Here is a 19,799-nt window from a genome sequence, read left to right as displayed (position 1 = left end):
GTCTACGCCGCCGGACGCGGCCTCCTCGCCGTCTACGCCGCCGGACGTGGCCTCCAAGTCGTCTACGCCGCCTGCCGCGGCCTCCAAGTCGTCTACGCCGCCTGCCGCGGCCTCCAAGTCGTCTACGCCGCCTGCCGCTGCCTCCAAGTCGTCTACGCCGCCTGCCGCGGCCTCCAAGTCGTCTACGCCGCCTGCCGCGGCCTCCAAGTCGTCTACGCCGCCTGCCGCGGCCTCCAAGGTCCCGTGATGGACGGCCTCCCGGCCGCCCCCCCGAACGTGGGTCCCGTGATGGACGGCCTCCCGGCCGTCCCCCCGAACGTGGGTCCCGTGATGGACGGCCTCCCGGCCGTCCCTCCGAACGTGGGTCCCGTGATGGACGGCCTCCCGGCCGTCCTCCTGAACAATGACTCCAGGGACGGTCTCTTGACCGTTCAGATCTTTTGTGTTTTTTCTTGCTTGTTTCTTGTCTTAGTTCTTTCAGGTCCTTGTGTTTCCTCTGGCCCTCCACCCTTGCAGTGCCGCCCTCCACCCGCCCAAGTCCTTCGGGAGGGGGGTTTTTGAGGACACCTGGAAGCGTCCTTGAGGGGGGGGGGGTACTGTAAGGATGGTACCATTTGCTGTTTCTGTTTGTGTCTGTTTCCCTAGTGTTTCCTCATCAGTTTAATTGGTGCCACCTTTGTCTCGTCACAGCTGTTGTAATCACGTCTTGTCTTGTCCTTGTATAAAAGCTGTCTGTTCTGTGTTGTTCCTCGTCGGGTCGTATTCGTTGGGTCTCTGTGTTCTCCTGCGTCTCCCCTGAGCTTTCCTGAGTCCTCCCTGAGTTTCCCTTTGAGCCATCCGTCTTTATGTAAGTTTTGCTGCCACGTCAGCTGTTTGTTTTGTTCTTCATTTATTATTAAAATACTTATTTTTGTAATCTGCCGAGTTTGAGTCCTGTCTGCACATTGGGTTCATTCCTGTCCACAAAATCCTGACAGACCGACAACAGCTTCTGGATCTTCATTTTTCTGCCGCTTATTTGGAACAATATGATCATACCTCTGGACCCCCCCCCCCCCTCCTGCTGGTGAACGTACCTCCACTGTGTTCCTCACCTGCCTGCCCGGAGACTTCGCAATAGACGCCGGGGAAAACGTGCTGGGCGGCTGGTAAAGCTTAAAGCCCTGTGCGCTGCATCTTCCTCTTCAGCTGGTGGTCAAGGTTTCCATCGCCAGCTTCCCACGTGCACGGACCAGGTAAACAACGGGAGTTGTCGGTGCACGGACCGACCCGGAGGGGCTGTTATTGAAAACCTCCGGCCATTAGCGCGTGCAAACTCCACCGCTGCTGGCTCCACTTTGGACAGTATCCGGATGTGTTTGGTCAACGCAAGATCTGTTACCAACAAAACTTTTGTCCTCAGGGACTACTTTCAAGAGCACGATTTGGACTTTCTCTGCATCACAGAGACTTGGATGTCTCCGGGTGAGTCCAGCGCCTTGACGGAATTATTGCCACGAACTGTCTATATGTTAACGCACCGTGGCCATCAGGCCGGCGCGGTGGTGGATTATTAACAATATTCAAATCAACTTTTGACTGTAAACAACTGCCCATCCCAGATTCCAGCGCCAGCTTTGAACAGAGCGTCTTTGAACTCGGCCATTTGCCTCCGACGTTATGTGCACTCATTTACCGCCCACCTCGATCTAAGGATTTCATAAATTAGTTTTCTGACTTCTTGGCTGAAATCACACCAAAATATGATCATGTTTTCATTATTGGGGACCTTAATTTGCACATGTGCTGTCCTGAGAAGCCCTTGGTTAAGGACTTTTTAGATTTATTGGACTATTTAATCTAATTCAGCATGTAAACGGTCCCACCCAAGAGCGCAGACATACACTGGACCTTGTTTTAACACGTGAGGTGACTGTTAATAATCTTGTTATTGGTGATAATGTTTTTTCAGACCACATGCCAGTCCAGTTTGAGTTCACCCTCCCCCATCTAACTCCTAAGTCGTGCATTCCTGCACGTAGTAGCCGGGCCATTAACCATTTCACTGCCGCACATTTCACAGATGCTTATAACTCTGGAATGATAATTCAGCACCTGGTGTTTCCCACCACCACTGAGGAGCTGGCATCCCAGTTCAACTCTGTCTGCTTAAAGACTATGGATCATGTTGCGCCTATTAAAATCAAAAAATCAAAACTCAGAGCAGAACCTTGGCCGAGTGACGTCACCAAGGCCGTTAGGCAGCAATGTAAGAGAGCGGAGCGCAAGTGGAGGAAAGACAGGCTGCATGTCTCTTTTTAAATACTTAAAGAGAGTTGGCGCTGTTATCAGAAAGCAGTGAAAGCTGCTAAATCTAAATACTTCTCTGATATCATAACCTCAAACTCTCACAACCCACGTGTCCTCTTCTCTACCCTAAACTCTGTTCTCCACCTCACTGAACCATCACATCTGGAAACCTCGACTGAGCTGTGTGACAACTTCCTACATTTCTTTTTGGAAAAAATTGCGACCACCAGGGCTCTCATTTCCCCTCCAACTCATGACCCATCCATCCCACCTCAATCTGTAGCTCCTTGTGATCATTTTGAACCCATAACTCTATCTTCTCTAAAGCAGGTCATGTGCAGCTTGAAACCTTCTGGTTCCCCCTTTGATGTGGTCCCCCCTCAACTACTAAAGGAGACTTTTCCTACTTTAGGTCCATCCTTTCTTGCTATAGTAAACAGTAGTTTATCCACTGGCATAGTGCCAAAATCCTTTAAACATGCTGCTGTCCAGTCTCTCCTAAAAAAAAAAAACCTTGACCCCTCAGTCGTATCCAACTTCCAGCCTGTCTCCAGACTCCCATTTGTTTCTAAAATACTGGAGAAAATAGTCGAGTCCCAGTTGAAGTGCTTCCTGGAGGATCACGCCATCTTAGAGCTATTGCAATCTGGTTTTAAACCTCTGCATAGCACTGAAACTGCCCTAATGAAGGTTTTTAATGACATCTTCATATCCACAGATACTGGTGATTCTGTGCTGCTTGTCCTATTGGACCTCACAGCCGCCTTTGACACCATCGACCATGAGATCCTTATTGCTAGGTTGGAGCAGTGGGTGGGCATCACAGGATCAGCCCTCAATTGGTTCAGATGTTACCTCACTGACATATCCTTTTGTGTCTCCATCAAGGATTTTAGTTCTGCAGCGGCAGAGCTTAAATAGGGGGTTCCGCAGGGGTCCATCCTGGGTCCCCTCCTATTCTCTTTATACCTGCTGCCACTTGGTGCTATTTTCCAGAAACACAACATACCCTTTCATTTCTATGCTGATGACTGTCAAATTTACTTACTCCTAAGACGCAATGGTACATGCTCTATTCAACCTCTGCTCGACTGCCTGGCTGACATCAGAACTGGATGGCTTTAAATTTCTTAAGTTTCAATGAAAAGAAGCCTGAAGTCATGTTATTCCCTCCCAACGACACAATCACAAACCACTGCATCGACCTCTCTGCTCTAACACTGTCAGAAAAAAAAGAGTCACTAATCTGGGAGTGATAATGGACCCTTCCCTGAAACTTAACAATCATGTTTCTTCCAACTGAGGTGGCTGTCTAAACTGAAGCCCATATTGTCCAAAAATAACCTGGAGACAGTAATACATGCATTCATTACATCTAGGCTTGATTACTGCAATTCGCTCCTGTTTGTTATCAGTCAGACCTCCATTGCAAGACTACAACTGGTCCAGAATGCAGCAGCCCGATTTTTAACCAGTACAGGCAAAAGAGAGCACATTACACCAGTTTTGGCCACCCTGCACTGGCTACCGGTTCACCTTCGAATCCAGTTCAAAATACTCCTGTATGTCTACAAATCACTGAACAGTGTCCCCCCCCACCCCCCCACCCCCCCAAATCTCTCTGATCTGCTACAGCTGTATGTCCCACCACGCCCCCTGAGGTCAGCGGACCAGTTGCTCCTCACAGTTCCAGGAACTCGTCTTAAGCGCAGAGGTGATAGGGCCTTCTCTGTAGCAGGACCAAGACTTTGGAACGAGTTACCTCTGCTTGTCAGACAGGCCCCCTCCCTCTCAGTTTTCAAGTTCTGTTTAAAAACCCACTGCTATTCCGTAGCTTTCAACACCAGAGGATCTGTGTTTTGAACCTGTTTGCTTCACACAGGTTAGTCGTCATATTTATTATCTGCATCGTTTTTATGTCTATATTCTGATTTACCTCATTTTGTACATTGCTTTGAGTGTTGCCTGTTTTTCTGTATGTACAGCACTTTGGTTGGCCTTGTCTCTGTTTTAAGTGCTCTATAAATAAAATGGTATGATATGGTATGGTATTGAGCCACAATAACTCATTTTCAAGAGAGACCTGTTTAGGAAGCAGATGGTGGGGGGTTAAGGGCCTTGCTCAGGGACCCAGAGTGATACGAATGAGGGTGGAGGCAGGTGTGGGTGTTTCACCTTTTCCACCCACATTTTGATGGTGATGGTTCCGGGAGGTGAACCTGTGATTTTCTGATCACAGGACCATCTTCTCTGACCTCTGCACCACCACTTCTCCACAAAAGATAGTTATTGTGTTCATTTTTTAGGTATAATGGTTGTAAGAATGAGTCAGACAATGAAGTTTCACGAAGACTAGTGACAATCTTCCAGTCTGAGCGTGTGTTGAAAACAAGCTATATTCTGTGAAACACCATCTGCTGGCTGGTTCTTGTACTACAAGGAAGATGCACACTGCTGGAGCAGATTGGGGGCACAGATCCTGATGATGAACGTGGATGACCACGGCTAAATAACTGAAGTGTATTATTTATGTACAAAATTATGATTTATATATAATAAGTGCAGCTTACAGACAGGTGCGTTCTAAGGCCCAACAATTACGGTAGATGTGCCTTTTCCTAATATAAAATTTGGCTATCTACAGAGAAGTAAATATTCAGTAGAAATGTTTGCAAGCCCTATTTCTTGCATAAAGATAAAATACACCATTTTATATGTATGGAGGTTATTAAGAATTGCTGTTTTAATGTTTGAATTCACATTATGATGACTTTATTCTATTTATAAAATTTTATGGAGGTCCTCATGGTTCACGGCAGAAATGGGAAGTCATCTCCTCAGTTATTAGTTAATTAAACTATTTGAACAGATTGAAAATTCATCTCCCCAGATTACCGTAATTCCTGGACTATTGAGCACACCTGAATGAGTGGACTGTGATCTGTTTGGTAATTTCATTGGTTGTGTGTTTTTTTTTTACCTTTATTTATACAGGTATTCTCATTGAGTTACAAACACCCACTCTCCAAGAGAGACGTGCAGCTATATGAGCGCCTGGGTGCGACAAGGCTAATTGTTTTGGCGGCATGAAGTTCATTGTCAAAATAAATAAACAAATAAATCCATAAATTAGCTGCAGCATTGCATAAACCGCAGTGTTCAAAGAGTGTGAAAAAAGTAGCAGCTTATAGTCTGGAAATTACAGTAGTTAATCTGAGGGTGTGCATTTGCACGTTTTGGCAGCAAAACATTGCTTGGTTTTAGTATCATTAAAAAAGTTGGACAATTTTTTTAAATTTCCAGTTTCACTAACTTTTAAACAAGCAACGAAACCTCAAACATAAGTCGTGTCAACTGCAGAAAAGCAGACAACACTACAACTAGGGGTTGAACGAGTATATAATTTTTAAACTCGACATTAACATAATAAAACCCGAGTAGAACTCGAGTATTTGATGACGTCATAGATCTCAAGATACAAAAATAAATAAAACCGAAATAAAAGGTAATTATTTACATAAAAAATGACCAACAAAACATTGGGAGCGTATATTATGCTCCTACCATTTATCATACTGCAAATAAGTCACAAGAAAAACTAAACTATTAGTTATTATTATTACACTGCAAACGTGAAGAAACGTGCAGCACGTCAGAAACGAAACTTAAAACAGTGGATGGGCGGAGGATTGGACCCGGTGTTACACCATACTCTGTGACCTGCAACAGTGCAACACCGCCCCCTACGGTCATACGGTGGTCACATAATATGACGTCACACGGTTACTCGACATTACATTTTTAACCTCGATAGAGGTCTTAGCAATCGATGTGTAGATTACTCAAGTACTCTGTTAATGCCCTAACTACAACCTAATTTTATTTAAACATTCAATGAAGCTGACTTGTTTTAGATAACAATTCTTCAAAAGTATACAAGTGTGTGCAATTTAACTGTTTGAATGACATTTAAATGAGATATAAATGTTGGATTAAAACATTTCTGATGTGATTTAGGTGAAAATACGTTCAGTTCTATTGATGACTTTGAATACTTTAGTCTGATTTTGCAATTTGTAGACAGTCCCTAAACCCTTGTCTCACTCCAACGTTGTGTTTCTGTTCGTCATCTTGTCTACACTACAAAAATAAAATACACACAACACCTACTGTCTACAGACACATACTGAGAGTGAATCTGTACGTAGGCGTAATTAAACGTAGGCAACACATGGTAAATCCATGTGCACCATTTCCTGAAGGAAACAAAGTCTTACCTGTGACCCCTGAGGGGCTCCACAAAACTTCATATGCTGCTTTTAAGGAATGAAGTTTGTCACTCTGTAAATCTGAACAACTTGTGAAATAATAAAACCAGATAAATTGTACATTTAACTAAACACAAGTCAGGCTTTTGTTGAAAGATGAAAAAAAAAACAGAGGCAGTATTTTTTACACCTAAAATTATTTGTGTGGATTTGAAAAGAGCACATTTAGCAAGTTATGCCTTAAAGTTTTTATATTAACTATTAAATATACAGTCCCACAAATTTGATAAACATTTTCACAAGCTTTTTTCGAGGGACGTCTGTAATAACAGGACAATTTGTTGTGTTTGTGTGTAATGGCCCGTCATTTTTAAGTGCCATGTTGTTTTTATGGTTCTCTGTGATGCTTACAGTGTCAACGAGAAGGATGTAGTCACAACTTCCACCAAACACAATCACATCCGAGTCTTTGCTCGCACACGCTGTGTGCCACAACCTAAAACACAGCAAACATTAAAGTAGTATTTAATGGTGTAGTTCAGGATAGTGAAACAGAAGTTACAACCTCGGCTTGTGCTTAAAGGGATGCTCCAACTCTCTCCACTTCTTTGTTTCAGTGTCAAACAACCAGCCTTCACCTGATAGGAGAAAAATCATCAACTAGACCACAGTGAAAGGACATCAAATGAGTAGCAAAGGTAAAAAATATGAAGAGGAGGGGACATGTTCTTACTCATTGGTTTACAGTTTACACTGAGACCACCAAACAGGAACATGGTGGTGTCTGACACAGCTGTGAGCGTATGCCACGATCTGCCCACTGGAACGGCAGACAATGGACTTCTGCAAAACAAAATTAGATCGTTAAACATGGCAACTCTTTATATACTGTACATCTGAAGCGCGTGTTTTTCTTAATACATGGCTGTTGTATTTACCGTACTTTCCACCGTATAAGTCACACCTTTTTGAATAAATTTGCATGCCCTGCAACTTATACGGCGAAGCGACATATTTATGTTTTTTCCCCATATTTATAACCCAATTTTTGTCTGAGATCTGACGACTTCATTCATTCAGACATGGAAAATATTGAACACTACCATTTTCAGCCACTAGAGGGCCCTCGAGTAATATGGCAAGCCAAGTGTTTCATTAATAGGTAAAAGTGGCTATTAATGAGACACTTGGCATGCCACGAACAGCCACCTTCATCTTGCTCTGCTTATCGTGTTAAATTTTGAAGAAATGCACAGCGAGTCGTCCCTCTGTGCGCTCCCACAGCTGCGAATTATCTTTTGAAATGTAGCTGATTTGACCGTCAAAGAGCATTTATTAAGGAAAAGTTTAACTGAGACACATCTTTACTATAATTTTGAGCAAACAAATAATTGTTAAATTCTTGTTAAAGCCCTACCGGGCACGCTCCCGCAGTCGCCATTTGGCAGCCAATTGATTTTTGGCACAACACCGGCCCACATTTCTGTGTAATCAGCGGTGACGCACAATAGATGCAACTTATATGGCGAAGCGACATATTTATGGATTTTTCCACTTTATTAGACATATTTGGACCAATGCGATTTCTACGGCGGTGCGATGTGTACGGCGGAAAGTACGGTAATTTCTGTTAACACACATTTCTGACCACGTCCAAGACTGGAGGTCCAGACAGTGAATGTCGCTCGTCCTTGTTTCCTGCAGATGAAAGAGAACAATCATTTATTACTCCTTGATCAGCATATTGTTGTACAATGAGATAAGAGCAGCTCACCATCACTCTGCCTCCACAAATGTATCCTTTGCATCCAAGTGTGGCGCCGGCGTGTGCTGCCCTTGGAGCAGGAGGACGACCCTGCAAGTCAAAATCAAGAGAAGACACTGAGCTACCTCACCGTTCTGACCACTACTTCTTAGGTTTTGAACAATATTGAAGAGGCTCTTAAGTGTCCTCATCATCATATGTTCTGTACGTATTGGCCTCAGTGTAAAAGTACCATAATTTCCGGACTAAAGAGCGCACCTGAATATAAACCGCGCCCACTAAGTTGAAAAACAATAATAATTTTGTACATATATAGGCTGCACTTGTGTATAAGCCGTGGGTGTGCACGTTGTAACATGAGATATTTACACAGAAATATATATTTTCTACTTTGACCCTGTGTTGACCTTGTGCTAACCTTGTGTTAACCTTGTGTTGACCTCGTGTTAACCTTGCGTTGACCTTGTGTTGACCTTGTGTTAACCTTGTGTTGACCCTGTGTTGACCTTGCGTTGACCTTGTGTTGACCTTGTGTTGACCTTGTGTTAACCTTGTGTTAACCTTGCATATGACAAATTAACACAACTTGAACTTGAATTCACACTTATTTCGAATGGCTGCAAATACTATAGCTATGTTCAATAATGTTCAATAATAATACCTTCAATAATTCAAATGTATTGTTTACATGGGCACAATCTGTTCATGACGAGCGTTTACATGCAGCGGGCTTTGTTCTGAACAGCAGTACTGACATGCGCAGAGTGGTAAACTCTCCTTAAAAAAACCACTGAAGAAGAAGTTCTACTTCCGGGGTGAACGTAAACAAACCTGAGCACCAAAATGGACCCGCGACAGGTTTTAATGATGGTGGCGACGTTACTGCACTCCCTGACTGAGCTACAGGTGATACAGATCATTTTGAGCTCTTTCAAAGTTTCTAGTAGAAATGGTGTGTCGCTCACCGACCAGTTTTACTTCCCTGACATGCTAATATTATTAGCATTAGCCAGGCGGAAATGGCAAAGTCGCACATGCGCAGTCAGGTCAGTTTTTCACGATCAGATAAAAATGAACAGATCAAGCGTTTACATGCGCACCGATCGGGTTACGGATCGGCGTAAACCACCCGTTTCGTTCTGATCACAAATTATATCGGATCGCGCCGAATACACAAAAAATAACCCAAACGGAGTGTTTACATGACACACTTTTATTCCAACCAGCCATTTGATCCGGTTACTTATGTCCATGTAAACATACCCTATGTTGTGCATCCAGGAAAGGGGTAAGTTTCCCCCTCCCTGGGGGCACAATTGGGAGGGGAGGAGAAAACAGGGAGAGAACAACCTGTTCTCCCCATTTCATTGGTTCATTGTGACCTGTTCTGTAATTTCATTAATCAGATTTTTTTTTAACCTTTATTTATACAGGTAGTCTCATTAAGTCACAAGGACCCACCCCCCAAGAGAGACGTATTGGACAGCTATGTGAGCGCCCGGGTGTGACGAGGCTAAATATTTTGGTGGCATGAAGCTCGTTAGTCCGTCAAAAAAGAAAAAAGAAAAATCCATAAATTAGTTGCAGCATTGTATAAGCCACGGGGTACAAAGTGTGTGAAAAATGTAGCGGCTTATAGTCCGTACATGACGGTACGTCTTATTCAGTTTTCTCTACAATGTCGTGTTTGCTCTTACGTGAGTTTGTGGTTCACTCCAACTGACTTGAAAGGGGTCAAATATATGAACTTCATTATTCCAGCCCCAAAACACACCTTCCACCTGAAAACACATAGACGTATTCTTTATTAATACATAAAACTCCTCAAATGTTGATGCTTTGAAGATAATTCACACATGGTATTATTTCTTACCATGTTGTACAGTATACTGGTATGTGTATTATCACTGAGTAGTAGCACACCTGCAACACTGATGTGTTTTAAGGAAATACCTTCAGTGCCTTACGCTGGATGGATGAGACACATTCACTTTGACAGATTTTAGTTCAATTAAAAAAGTTACCCAAGATGTTTCATCAAGGATGAAGCTTCTGTCCCTGCTGTTTATATCGCTCAGTACTTTGTGGCCATATCCTCCAAAGTAGATCAGCCTGGGGGTATAAAACAACAATTACAATATTCAAACCCTGATAATAAATTATTCATAAAATAAACTGGCTTTTTTTTTTCACAGCATGTTTACAGACTACAGAGAAACAGACTAATGAATTTAAAACACCCAGTTAAGGTAAAAATAAGGTAACTTTTTAATTTTTTACATTTTATTTATAAATAATATATAAAAAAAATAACTTGTCTGATTGTTATTAGATGTTAAAATGAGGTTATATTATTGTTAATGTTTGTATATGTTCTTGTTGCTCCAGTGTTTTATCTTAATGGGCTGACCAAACTGCAGTACCAACCCTCCACCACCGTGCGCAACAACACGATTTGAAGCGTTTGTGCAGAAATGTTGTTTGTTTTAGAAAAATGTGTTTTAAACTAATCATCTCCACTTCATTCTCATCAGTCCAAAGAACATCGTTCCAGACGTTTTGTGCCTTGAATGTTGCCATTTATTATCACCTGCTGCCATGAAAGGCAGGGGATCATGGAACCACATGTTTGTCTGTCTGTTAGTAAAATACCTCAAAAACCACTGAACAGATTGTGCTGAAACAAAAGAGCACAGTCTTTTGTTTCCTCTAAGAGCTCTTTTGAACAAATCATGCTTGTCCGATCTTTATAACAAACATGCAGCTCCTGAGGTTTTTACATTTTTCTCTGAGTGTCACATGACCTCATCCAGGGCTTAATTTGTAAACCAATTGATGCCGGAATGCAAATAGCGGGCTGACTTATTTTTGAACATTTTGAATAAAGTATCGTAATATTCGCTGTATAAGTCACAGTTTTTGTGTAAATGAGCATGCCTGCAACTTATACAGCGAAATAGCATATTTATGTTTTTTTTCACCATTTTTATAACCCAATTTTTGTCTGAGATCTGACGTTTTCATTCATTCGGACATGGAAAATATTGAACAATACCATTTTCATCCACTAGAGGGCCCTCGACTAATATGGCAAGCCAAGTGTCTCATTAATAGGTAAAAGTGGCTATTAATGAGACACTTGGCTTGCCATACCAAGCCACCTTTGTCTCGCTATGGAACTCCTGGAGCAAACATTAAATCAGCTGCATTTCGCCGTGCCGCTCAGGTGAAATGCAGCTGATTTGACCATTAAAGTGACCCCACCTCACAGAACAACTATCGGCCAATCTCTAAATTCTGCATTTTAGCCAAGGTTCTAGAAAAACTGATAAACTCTCAAATCAAAAATTACCTGGACTCATTTAACATCTTACCTCTCCATCAATCTGGTTTCAGGAAACACCGCAGCACAACGACTGCTTCACTGAAGGTTCTTAATGACGTTGCTGAAGCACTGGATGCTAAGGATTATTGTGCTGCACTTTTCTTAGACCTGTCTAAAGATTTTGAAACTGTGGATCAGAACATCTTGTGTCATAAACTCTCAGAAATCAGAACACATCATTGGATGGTTCTCTCTTTACAATCTGCATAAGTAATGTAGGTAAAAACATCCCTGATGCATCCATACATTTCTATGCTGATGACACAGTTGTTTATTGTCGAGCTAAAACAGTTGCTAAGGCTTTCCAGCTTTTGAAATCTGCATTTACCATCATCCAGTCTGATTTGTTCCGCCTCAAACTTGTCCTAAATACCGATAAAACCAAAGGGATGTTTTTTTCAAACAGGAAGTCGGTCCCAGCAGTTCTTCCTATGATTACATCCTCAAATGGTGTCCCCATTGAGTTTGTTGATTCATATAAATATTTGTGTATCTTGGTCGACTCGCATCTCTCTTTGAAGCTGCACGCGGAAAACTTGGTAAAGAAACTGAAAGTTAAACTGGGTTTCTTTTTAAAAAACAGATCCTGTCTAAACTTTGAAGGCTAGGAAACACCTTGTATCTGTGACCTTCCTTCCGTTCATTGATTACAGTGACAATATTTACATGAACGCTCCTACAAGAACTCTGCAGATGTTGGATGCTGTCTATCATGGTGCACTAAGATTCATAACTGGCTGTGATTATCGTACCCACCACTGCACCCAGTATTCACTGGTTAACTGGTCACCATTAACTTCACGCAGACTCTCTCACTGGTATATTTTCATCTTTAAATCACTTCTTGGTCTGCTGCCTTCATACATCTCCTCCTACATGTCTCTGCGTGAGTGCAGCTACAGCGTGCGCTCTCAGGACATTATTACCTGCAGTGTTCCCTCAGTGAGGTATGAACTTGTCAAAAGGGCCTTCTCCTACTCCGCTCCTGTTTCCTGGAATATCTTACAAAAAGATCTGAAGCTCTCGACCTGTATCTGTTGGACTCCTGGCAGGGACCAATGCAGACATGTTCCTGTTTTTAGTTTTCTACATTCACCTTAGAATCTAGCTGTTTTTTGTTACTTTTTTGCATCTTATTTGTAAAAAAAATAAAAATAAAATCTGTATGCCTTTTTGTGGCTGTCTATTGTTGTCATCATTCTTTGTTGAAATCAGGTCTCTCTTGTAAATGAGTCCTCGAGGCTCAGTGGGAGTTACCTGTCTAAATAAAGGTTGAATGAAAAGGTTGAATGAAAAAAAAGTGCATCTGAAACACACCTTTACTATGTCAAGCAAACAAATAACTGGTTTTAGGTGGTTATCTTGTTAAATTTCTTAAGAAATGCACAGCGAGTCGTCCCTCTGCACGCTCCTGCTTCTGCGTATCGGCTTTTGAAATGCAGCTCATTTTACCATTAAAATGCGTTTATTAAAGAAAAGTTCAACTGAGACACACCTTTACTATAGTTTCAAGGAAACAAATAACTATTTTTAAGTGTTAATCATGTTAAATTCTTGTTAAAGTCTTCCCATGCACACTCCCGCAGCCGCCATTTGGCAGCCATTCGATTTTTTGGCACAACACCAGCCCCCATTTCCAGGTTGTCAGCGGTGACGCATAATAGATGCGACGTGTACAGCAAATGACATATTTATGTTTTTTCCTCTTTATTAGACATATTTGGACTGATGCAACTTATAGGGTGGTGTGATGTGTTCAACAGCAAGTATGGAAGATACGATTTTCTGCATTTTCTGTATTTTAACATGTTGTTAAACATCTATGTTTACCCACATTTGTAAAACCTCAATTTCTGTCAAGCACCCTACCCCCCACCCCACAACCTTATTTGAGGGTTCTGAGCCCGATTCTTCTTCGCTGAATTCACTGTCCTGCTCGTTGTTGTCCTCCTCCACATGTGAAACCCCCAGGCTCCTCCTCCAACTGTTCATGGTAGCTGCCTGAGAGCTCCTGCCCACGTATGACTGCCTGGTTAGCTCGACTCTCCCACCACCACCACCACCACTCGCTCGCTCCTGCTCCAGTCTCCATTGCCTTCATGTGCTTCAATTCTCAGTTGTCCAAGGACAATGAGACGTCTTTTTTTTTAATGAAAGTAAGCATGCATCAGGATGAATTGGATTGTCTTTTTATCATTTTGATCGCTGTTAATTTAACAAGTTAATTTGCCGTTGTTTTGATACATAATGTGAATAATACGCATCAAACATTTCTCTCATTGTATTTTTAATAATCAAAATGTTATAAATGACCCACAAACTGTCAAACTGATTTGAAATTTAGTTGTGCTATTCAATTATATTTGTGAGTTTTTTAATAAAGTCGCACAATGACTTTGGACTTTTAAGGGCGGAGACTTTTCTAAGGGTAGAAGTGGAAATGCTTACTTGAAGGGGCAGCTTGTATGTGATATATTAGGACGTCGTAAGTGGTTGTTGTGTTTAAAATTAGTGTTTATGTAATTATTTTCAGATTACAAATCCAATATAAGTTTTATTCATTCAAGGCAATCATTTTGTTCATAACTTTATTATTAGTAAGCCTGAGAGTTATCGGATCCAGGCAAACAGTTACCAGAACGCACCCTGTCAAAAGAAAAGTTCCTGGATCCTGTTCCGGCAGGATCTGGCTCAAATTAAGCCCTCACCTCATCTGACCTCGCGTTTGAGTTGGCTGAGTTGTCCACTTTTTAGACTAGTATCTGTTTGAATATTTTCCACCTGTGAACAATCTCACTTCATCTTAATAAACACATACATTGTTCCCAGAACTGAGTGCTCAATCCTCCCAGCGTGGTTCAGTAAGGAAGCAGGACTGCATTAGAGCACAGTAGATATAAAAATAACTCACTGTCCGTTGTAAACCCAGCAGGACAGCTTGTCTCGAGGTGACGGAGCAGAGCCAAACTCTTGCAATATTTTCTTCCACATGTATTTACCGTCTGTCAGGTCAACGCAGTACATCTGTTCAAAGTCAAACACTATTATTCTTTTACATTCACACAAGTTATTCAGCAACATTCACTGTATTTTATTGATCTTGTGTTGGGAGTTGATTACATCTGTATGTGATACAGAAACGAAACAGCTGGATTAGAATACAGACACACTTAAACTCTTTTTCTGACTTTTCTTCAGCATGCACACAGTTTAACTCAGCTGTAACCCTGAACTGAAACAACCTTTATTTAAATGTAATAAATAGTTAACAATAAAACAATCCTCGCCTGATTAGTCTGTCCGTTGTCGTCACATCCTCCAAATATGTACAAGTTTCCATTCAGCGTGCAGCCGCAGCTTCCAGACATGGAGGGAGGGACTTGACCCGTCATGTGAAACACCTCCCTTCAAAAATGGAAAAAAAATTAATAAATGTGGAAAAACTGCATTCATTTCTGTCAGAAAACATTTTTTAATAACACGTGCGACAGCAGACTGTTAGTTTAGCACAGCACAAACATAAAATGACTGAAAACAAAGTTACATTAAGACGTGGACATCATCTGTTCTTACCATTCACCTGTTTCCAAGTCGAAGGTCCAGATTTCATCACTGGGAAGGAAAACCTCGTCATCACCAACCGACTGCAAACAGTAACACCTGATTATTAGAAAAAATGAAGGCTGCATGGTTTATGTTATTCATTACAGCCATTATAAAACAAAAAACTACTTACAGATGATTTCCTTTTACACTGAAAGCTGTTCATGATCAGAATCAGAAAAAGCATTACAACGTACTGAAAGGTTTTGGTCTGTATTTAGAAAATGTACTTTTAGTTGTAATATTTCTCTCAATAAAAATAATTTTGTCTCTTTTCCAAAAAAAATGTTAAATACCCACATATAAAAATTATGTTAAATGGTATATGGACTGTGGCCCTGTGATGGACTTGAGACCCGTCCAGGGTGTACCCCACCCCTCACATAGTGATTGCTGGACACCCCCGTGACCCAAAATGGAAGAAGCGGGTAAAAGATAATGGATGGACGGATGGGTAAAAGCACTGTACTTATATATATCACCTTTCTATCTTATTGAGATACTCAGAGCTCTTTACAACAATCTGTGCCTCATCTACCCATTCATACAGCACTCTACTAGATCTATAAAGATAATTGAACAAATCATTCTGAAGAGACTAATCAGAGCTTTATCACATTCATACACTGATGGGACACACATCGGAGGCAACGAGGGGTTCAGTGTCTTGCCCAAGGACACTTCAACATGTGACTGATAGTAGATCCGAACCCCCAACTCCTGCATTGGAGGACACCTGCTCTAACCACTGAGCCACAGCCGCACATTATTACTAATAATAATACCACAACTTGTGTAAAAAGTATCACTGTAAGAAGCATGCTCCTGTAATGGACTTTATTTGAGCTATTTCATGGGTTATTTGGATTTTATAGTGAAATTTCAAAGCTTTTTCTATATTGTGTGTACTGACATTAAAAATATGCACACCGTATATTTTTTTGTTTTATATTTTAATATTGAAAGAAGTATTATCCATCCATTCCAAAAAAACATAAAATATTTTTTCTTACTAGATATTTCATTTAAGTTCATGTACTGAATTTAAAAATATATGTATTAATGTTAAATTAATTTTTTTAAATATTCAGATTTATTACTTTGTCAAATTAAATGGAATATAGTTTACTACCAATGTAAAATGATGTTTCTCCTAATCATAATGCAATATTACTGCAAAACTTACTGCCTAAGTCTTTTTCATTCACATTTTATTTGCATAAATCTGATTCATGTAAATACCAATTATACAGTATTTTGTTATGATTTATTAAGCTATTTAACAACTGACAACAATCCACCAACCAGATTGTTTTCTCTTTAAGAAACACGCATCCATCCATCCATCCACCCACCCACTTTACCCACTTCTTCCTTTTCGGATCACAGGAGTCACTGGTGTCCATAACCAGCAGTTACTGGGTGAGAGGTGGGGTACACATGGACAGGTCTCCAGTCCATCACAGGGACACATGGAGACAAACAACCATTCACTCTCTCTCACTCACACCTAGAGACAATTTAGAGTTACCAATCAGTCTAACATGCATGTTTTTGGTCTGTGGGAGGAAACTGGAGTACCCGGAGAAAACCCACACAGCACGGAGAGAACATGCAAACTCCACCCAGAAAGATCCCTGTGCCAGGATTTGAACCAACAACCTTCTTGCTGAGAGGCAGCAGCTCTACAAACACTAAAGCAATAGGAAAACAAAAATATTTCTAATCCTTCATAAATCTTATATGCCCCCACCAGAACGAAGAAAAATTATCATGCATTTAATTTATGCTGGCATTGTTGTGGGGAAATTGGAGCATTAATTAATGTTATAGAACTGTATAATGGTAAATGGACTGTACTTATACAGCACCTTTCTATCTTATCGAGATACTCAAAGCTCTTTACACTACAATCTGTGTCCTCATTTACCCATTCATACAGCACTCTACTAGATCTCTACAAAGCTAATGGAACAAATCATTCTTAAGAGACTAATCAGAGCTTTATCACATTCATACACTGATGGGACACACATCAGAGGCTATGAGGGGTTCAGTGTCTTGCCCAGGGACACTTCAGCATGTGACTGCTGGTGGATTCGAACCCCCAACTCTCGCATTGGAGGACGACTGCTCTAACCACTCAGCTACAGCCGCCCAAGCTTCCAGCACCTGGTATTCCCAGGCGGTCAACCATCCAAGTACTAACCAGGCCCGACCCTGCTTAGCTTCCGAGATCAGACGAGATCGGGCGTGTTCAGGGTGGTATGACATAATGGCTGAAGCATTGTGGTCAGAAATGTTTTTAGAGCTCAAAAATTTTGAATTTACACATTTTTCTTTTGTCAGCTGCTGCTACATTAAGAGGAAAAAATTACTCATCCCAAAAAAACATTAACAAGCATTTAAGGCTGCTAAAAGGCAAATATTGGAAAACTGGAAGAAATTTAAATTAAATGGAATTTCAATAGATAAATGGCCATTTGTTAGAAAGTGTTCATTTTAGCAGTGATATAAAAATATTCAGATATACTTTCATAATTAGATATATCCTTTTAATTGTATATAACAAATGTAAAATGAGAATGGATGCACAATAATATTAGATGTGCTGCATCACTTCAACTAAACTTCTCTTTGTGAACTTGTACAAACCGGATTCCAAAAAAGTTGGGACACTAAACAAATTGTGAATAAAAACTGAATGCAATGATGTGGAGGTGCCAACATCTAATATTTTATTCAGAATAGAACACAAATCACAGATCAAAAGTTTAAACTGAGAGAATGTATCATTTTAAGAGAAAAATCTGTTGTTTCCAAAATTTCATGGCGTCAACAAATCCCCAAAAAGTTGGGACAAGTCCATTTTTACCACTGTGTGGCATCCCCCCTTCTTCTTACAACACTCAACAGACGTCTGGGGACAGAGGAGACCAGTTTCTCAGTTTTAGAAATAGGAATGCTCTCCCATTCATGTCTAATACAGGCCTCTAACTGTTCAATCGTCTTGGGCCTTCTTTGTCGCACCTTCCTCTTTATGATGCTCCAAATGTTCTCTATAGGTGAAAGATCTGGACTGCAGGCTGGCCATTTCAGTACCCGGATCCTTCTCCTACGTAGCCATGATGTTGTGATTGCTGCAGAATGTGGTCTGGCATTATCGTGTTGAAAAATGCAGGGTCTTCCCTGAAAGAGATGACGTCTAGATGGGAGCATATGTTGTTCTAGAACCTGAACATAGTTCTCTGCATTAATGGTGCCTTTCCAGACATGCAAGCTGCCCATGCCACAAGCGCTCATGCAACCCCATACCATCAGTGATGCAGGCTTCTGAACGAAGCGTTGATAACAACTTGGGCTATCCTTGTCCTCTCTGGTCCGGATGACATGGCGTCCCAGTGTTCCATAAAGAACTTCAAATCGTGACTTATCTGACCACAGAACAGTCTTCCATTTTGTCACACTCCATTTTAAATGACCCCTGGCCCAGTGCAAACATCTGAGCTTGTGGAGCTTGCTTAAGAAATGGCTTCCTCTTTGCACTGTAGAGTTTCAGCTGGCAACAGCGGATGGCACAGTGGTTTGTGTTCTCTGACAATGCTTTCTGGAAGTATTCCTGAGCCCATTCTGTTATTTCCTTGACAGTGGCATTCCTGTTTGAGGTGCAGTGACGTTTAAGGGCTCGGAGATCACGAGCATCCAGTAGAGTTTTACGGCCTTGACCCTTACGCACAGCGATTGTTCCAGATTCTCTGAATCTTTTGATGACGTTATGCACGGTTGATGATGATAACTTAAATCTTTGCTATTTTACACTGGGTAACACCATTCTGGTATTGCTGCACTATCTTTCTGCGCAACAATGGTGGAATTGGTGATCCTCTTACCATCTTGGCTTCTGGGAGACACTGACACTCTGAGAAGCTCTTTTTATACCCAATCATGTTCTCAATTGACCTAATTAGTGTTAAATGGTTTTCCAGCTGTTCGTTATAAGCTCAATTTCCTTTTTCCAGCCACTTATTGCTACTTGTCCCAACTTTTTTGGGATTTGTTGACACAGTGAAATTTTGAATAAACATATTTTTCCTTTAAAATGTTACATTTACTCAGATTAAACTTTTGATCTGTCATCTATGTTATATTACGAATAAAATATTGACATTTGCCATTTCCACATCATTGCATTCAGTTTTTATTCACAATTTGTTTAGTGTCCCAACTTTTTTGGAATCCGGTTTGTACATTTATGTAATATTATTTTTATGTTTAGGTAACGGGGAGTGGTGGTGCAGAGGTTAGAGAAGGTGGGCCTGTGATCAGAAGATAACTGGTTCAACTCCCGGTACCGACAACATCAAAATGTGGGTGGGATAGGTGAAGCACCCACACTTGTCTCCACCCTCATTAGCCCCACTCTGGGCCCTTGAGCAAGGCCCTTAACCCCCACCATCTCCTCCGGGTGTCCTAGATAACAGCTCTCTGC

At 41.3% G+C, this 19,799-nt stretch overlaps 1 protein-coding gene and 1 pseudogene across 1 annotated transcript in view; both read right to left on the bottom strand.

Annotated features, from left to right (window-relative positions):
* LOC119427657 (kelch domain-containing protein 1) overlaps positions 1-15,476 on the bottom strand; it is a 37,895-nt gene extending 22,419 nt beyond the window's left edge. The window contains exons 1-11 of the mRNA XM_037695294.1: positions 15,444-15,476; positions 15,281-15,351; positions 14,995-15,112; positions 14,619-14,731; positions 10,347-10,434; positions 10,020-10,103; positions 8,332-8,412; positions 8,197-8,255; positions 7,291-7,400; positions 7,123-7,195; positions 6,969-7,053 (exon numbers count right to left, since the gene is read on the bottom strand). Of these exons, the coding sequence (XP_037551222.1) occupies positions 6,969-7,053; positions 7,123-7,195; positions 7,291-7,400; positions 8,197-8,255; positions 8,332-8,412; positions 10,020-10,103; positions 10,347-10,434; positions 14,619-14,731; positions 14,995-15,112; positions 15,281-15,351; positions 15,444-15,476 (915 nt within the window). The remainder of the gene's footprint in view (positions 1-6,968; positions 7,054-7,122; positions 7,196-7,290; positions 7,401-8,196; positions 8,256-8,331; positions 8,413-10,019; positions 10,104-10,346; positions 10,435-14,618; positions 14,732-14,994; positions 15,113-15,280; positions 15,352-15,443) is intronic.
* Positions 15,477-17,470: 1,994 nt separating this feature from the next.
* LOC119427930 lies at positions 17,471-17,589 on the bottom strand (annotated as a pseudogene).
* Between the last annotated feature and the right edge of the window lie 2,210 nt (positions 17,590-19,799).

Source organism: Nematolebias whitei, chromosome 21 (assembly GCF_014905685.2).
Source record: "Nematolebias whitei isolate Nwh7 chromosome 21, NemWhi1, whole genome shotgun sequence".
Taxonomy (NCBI): Eukaryota; Metazoa; Chordata; class Actinopteri; order Cyprinodontiformes; family Rivulidae; genus Nematolebias; species Nematolebias whitei.
Note: the sequence above shows the minus strand (reverse complement) of the source record. Positions and strands in the feature narration are given on the sequence as shown.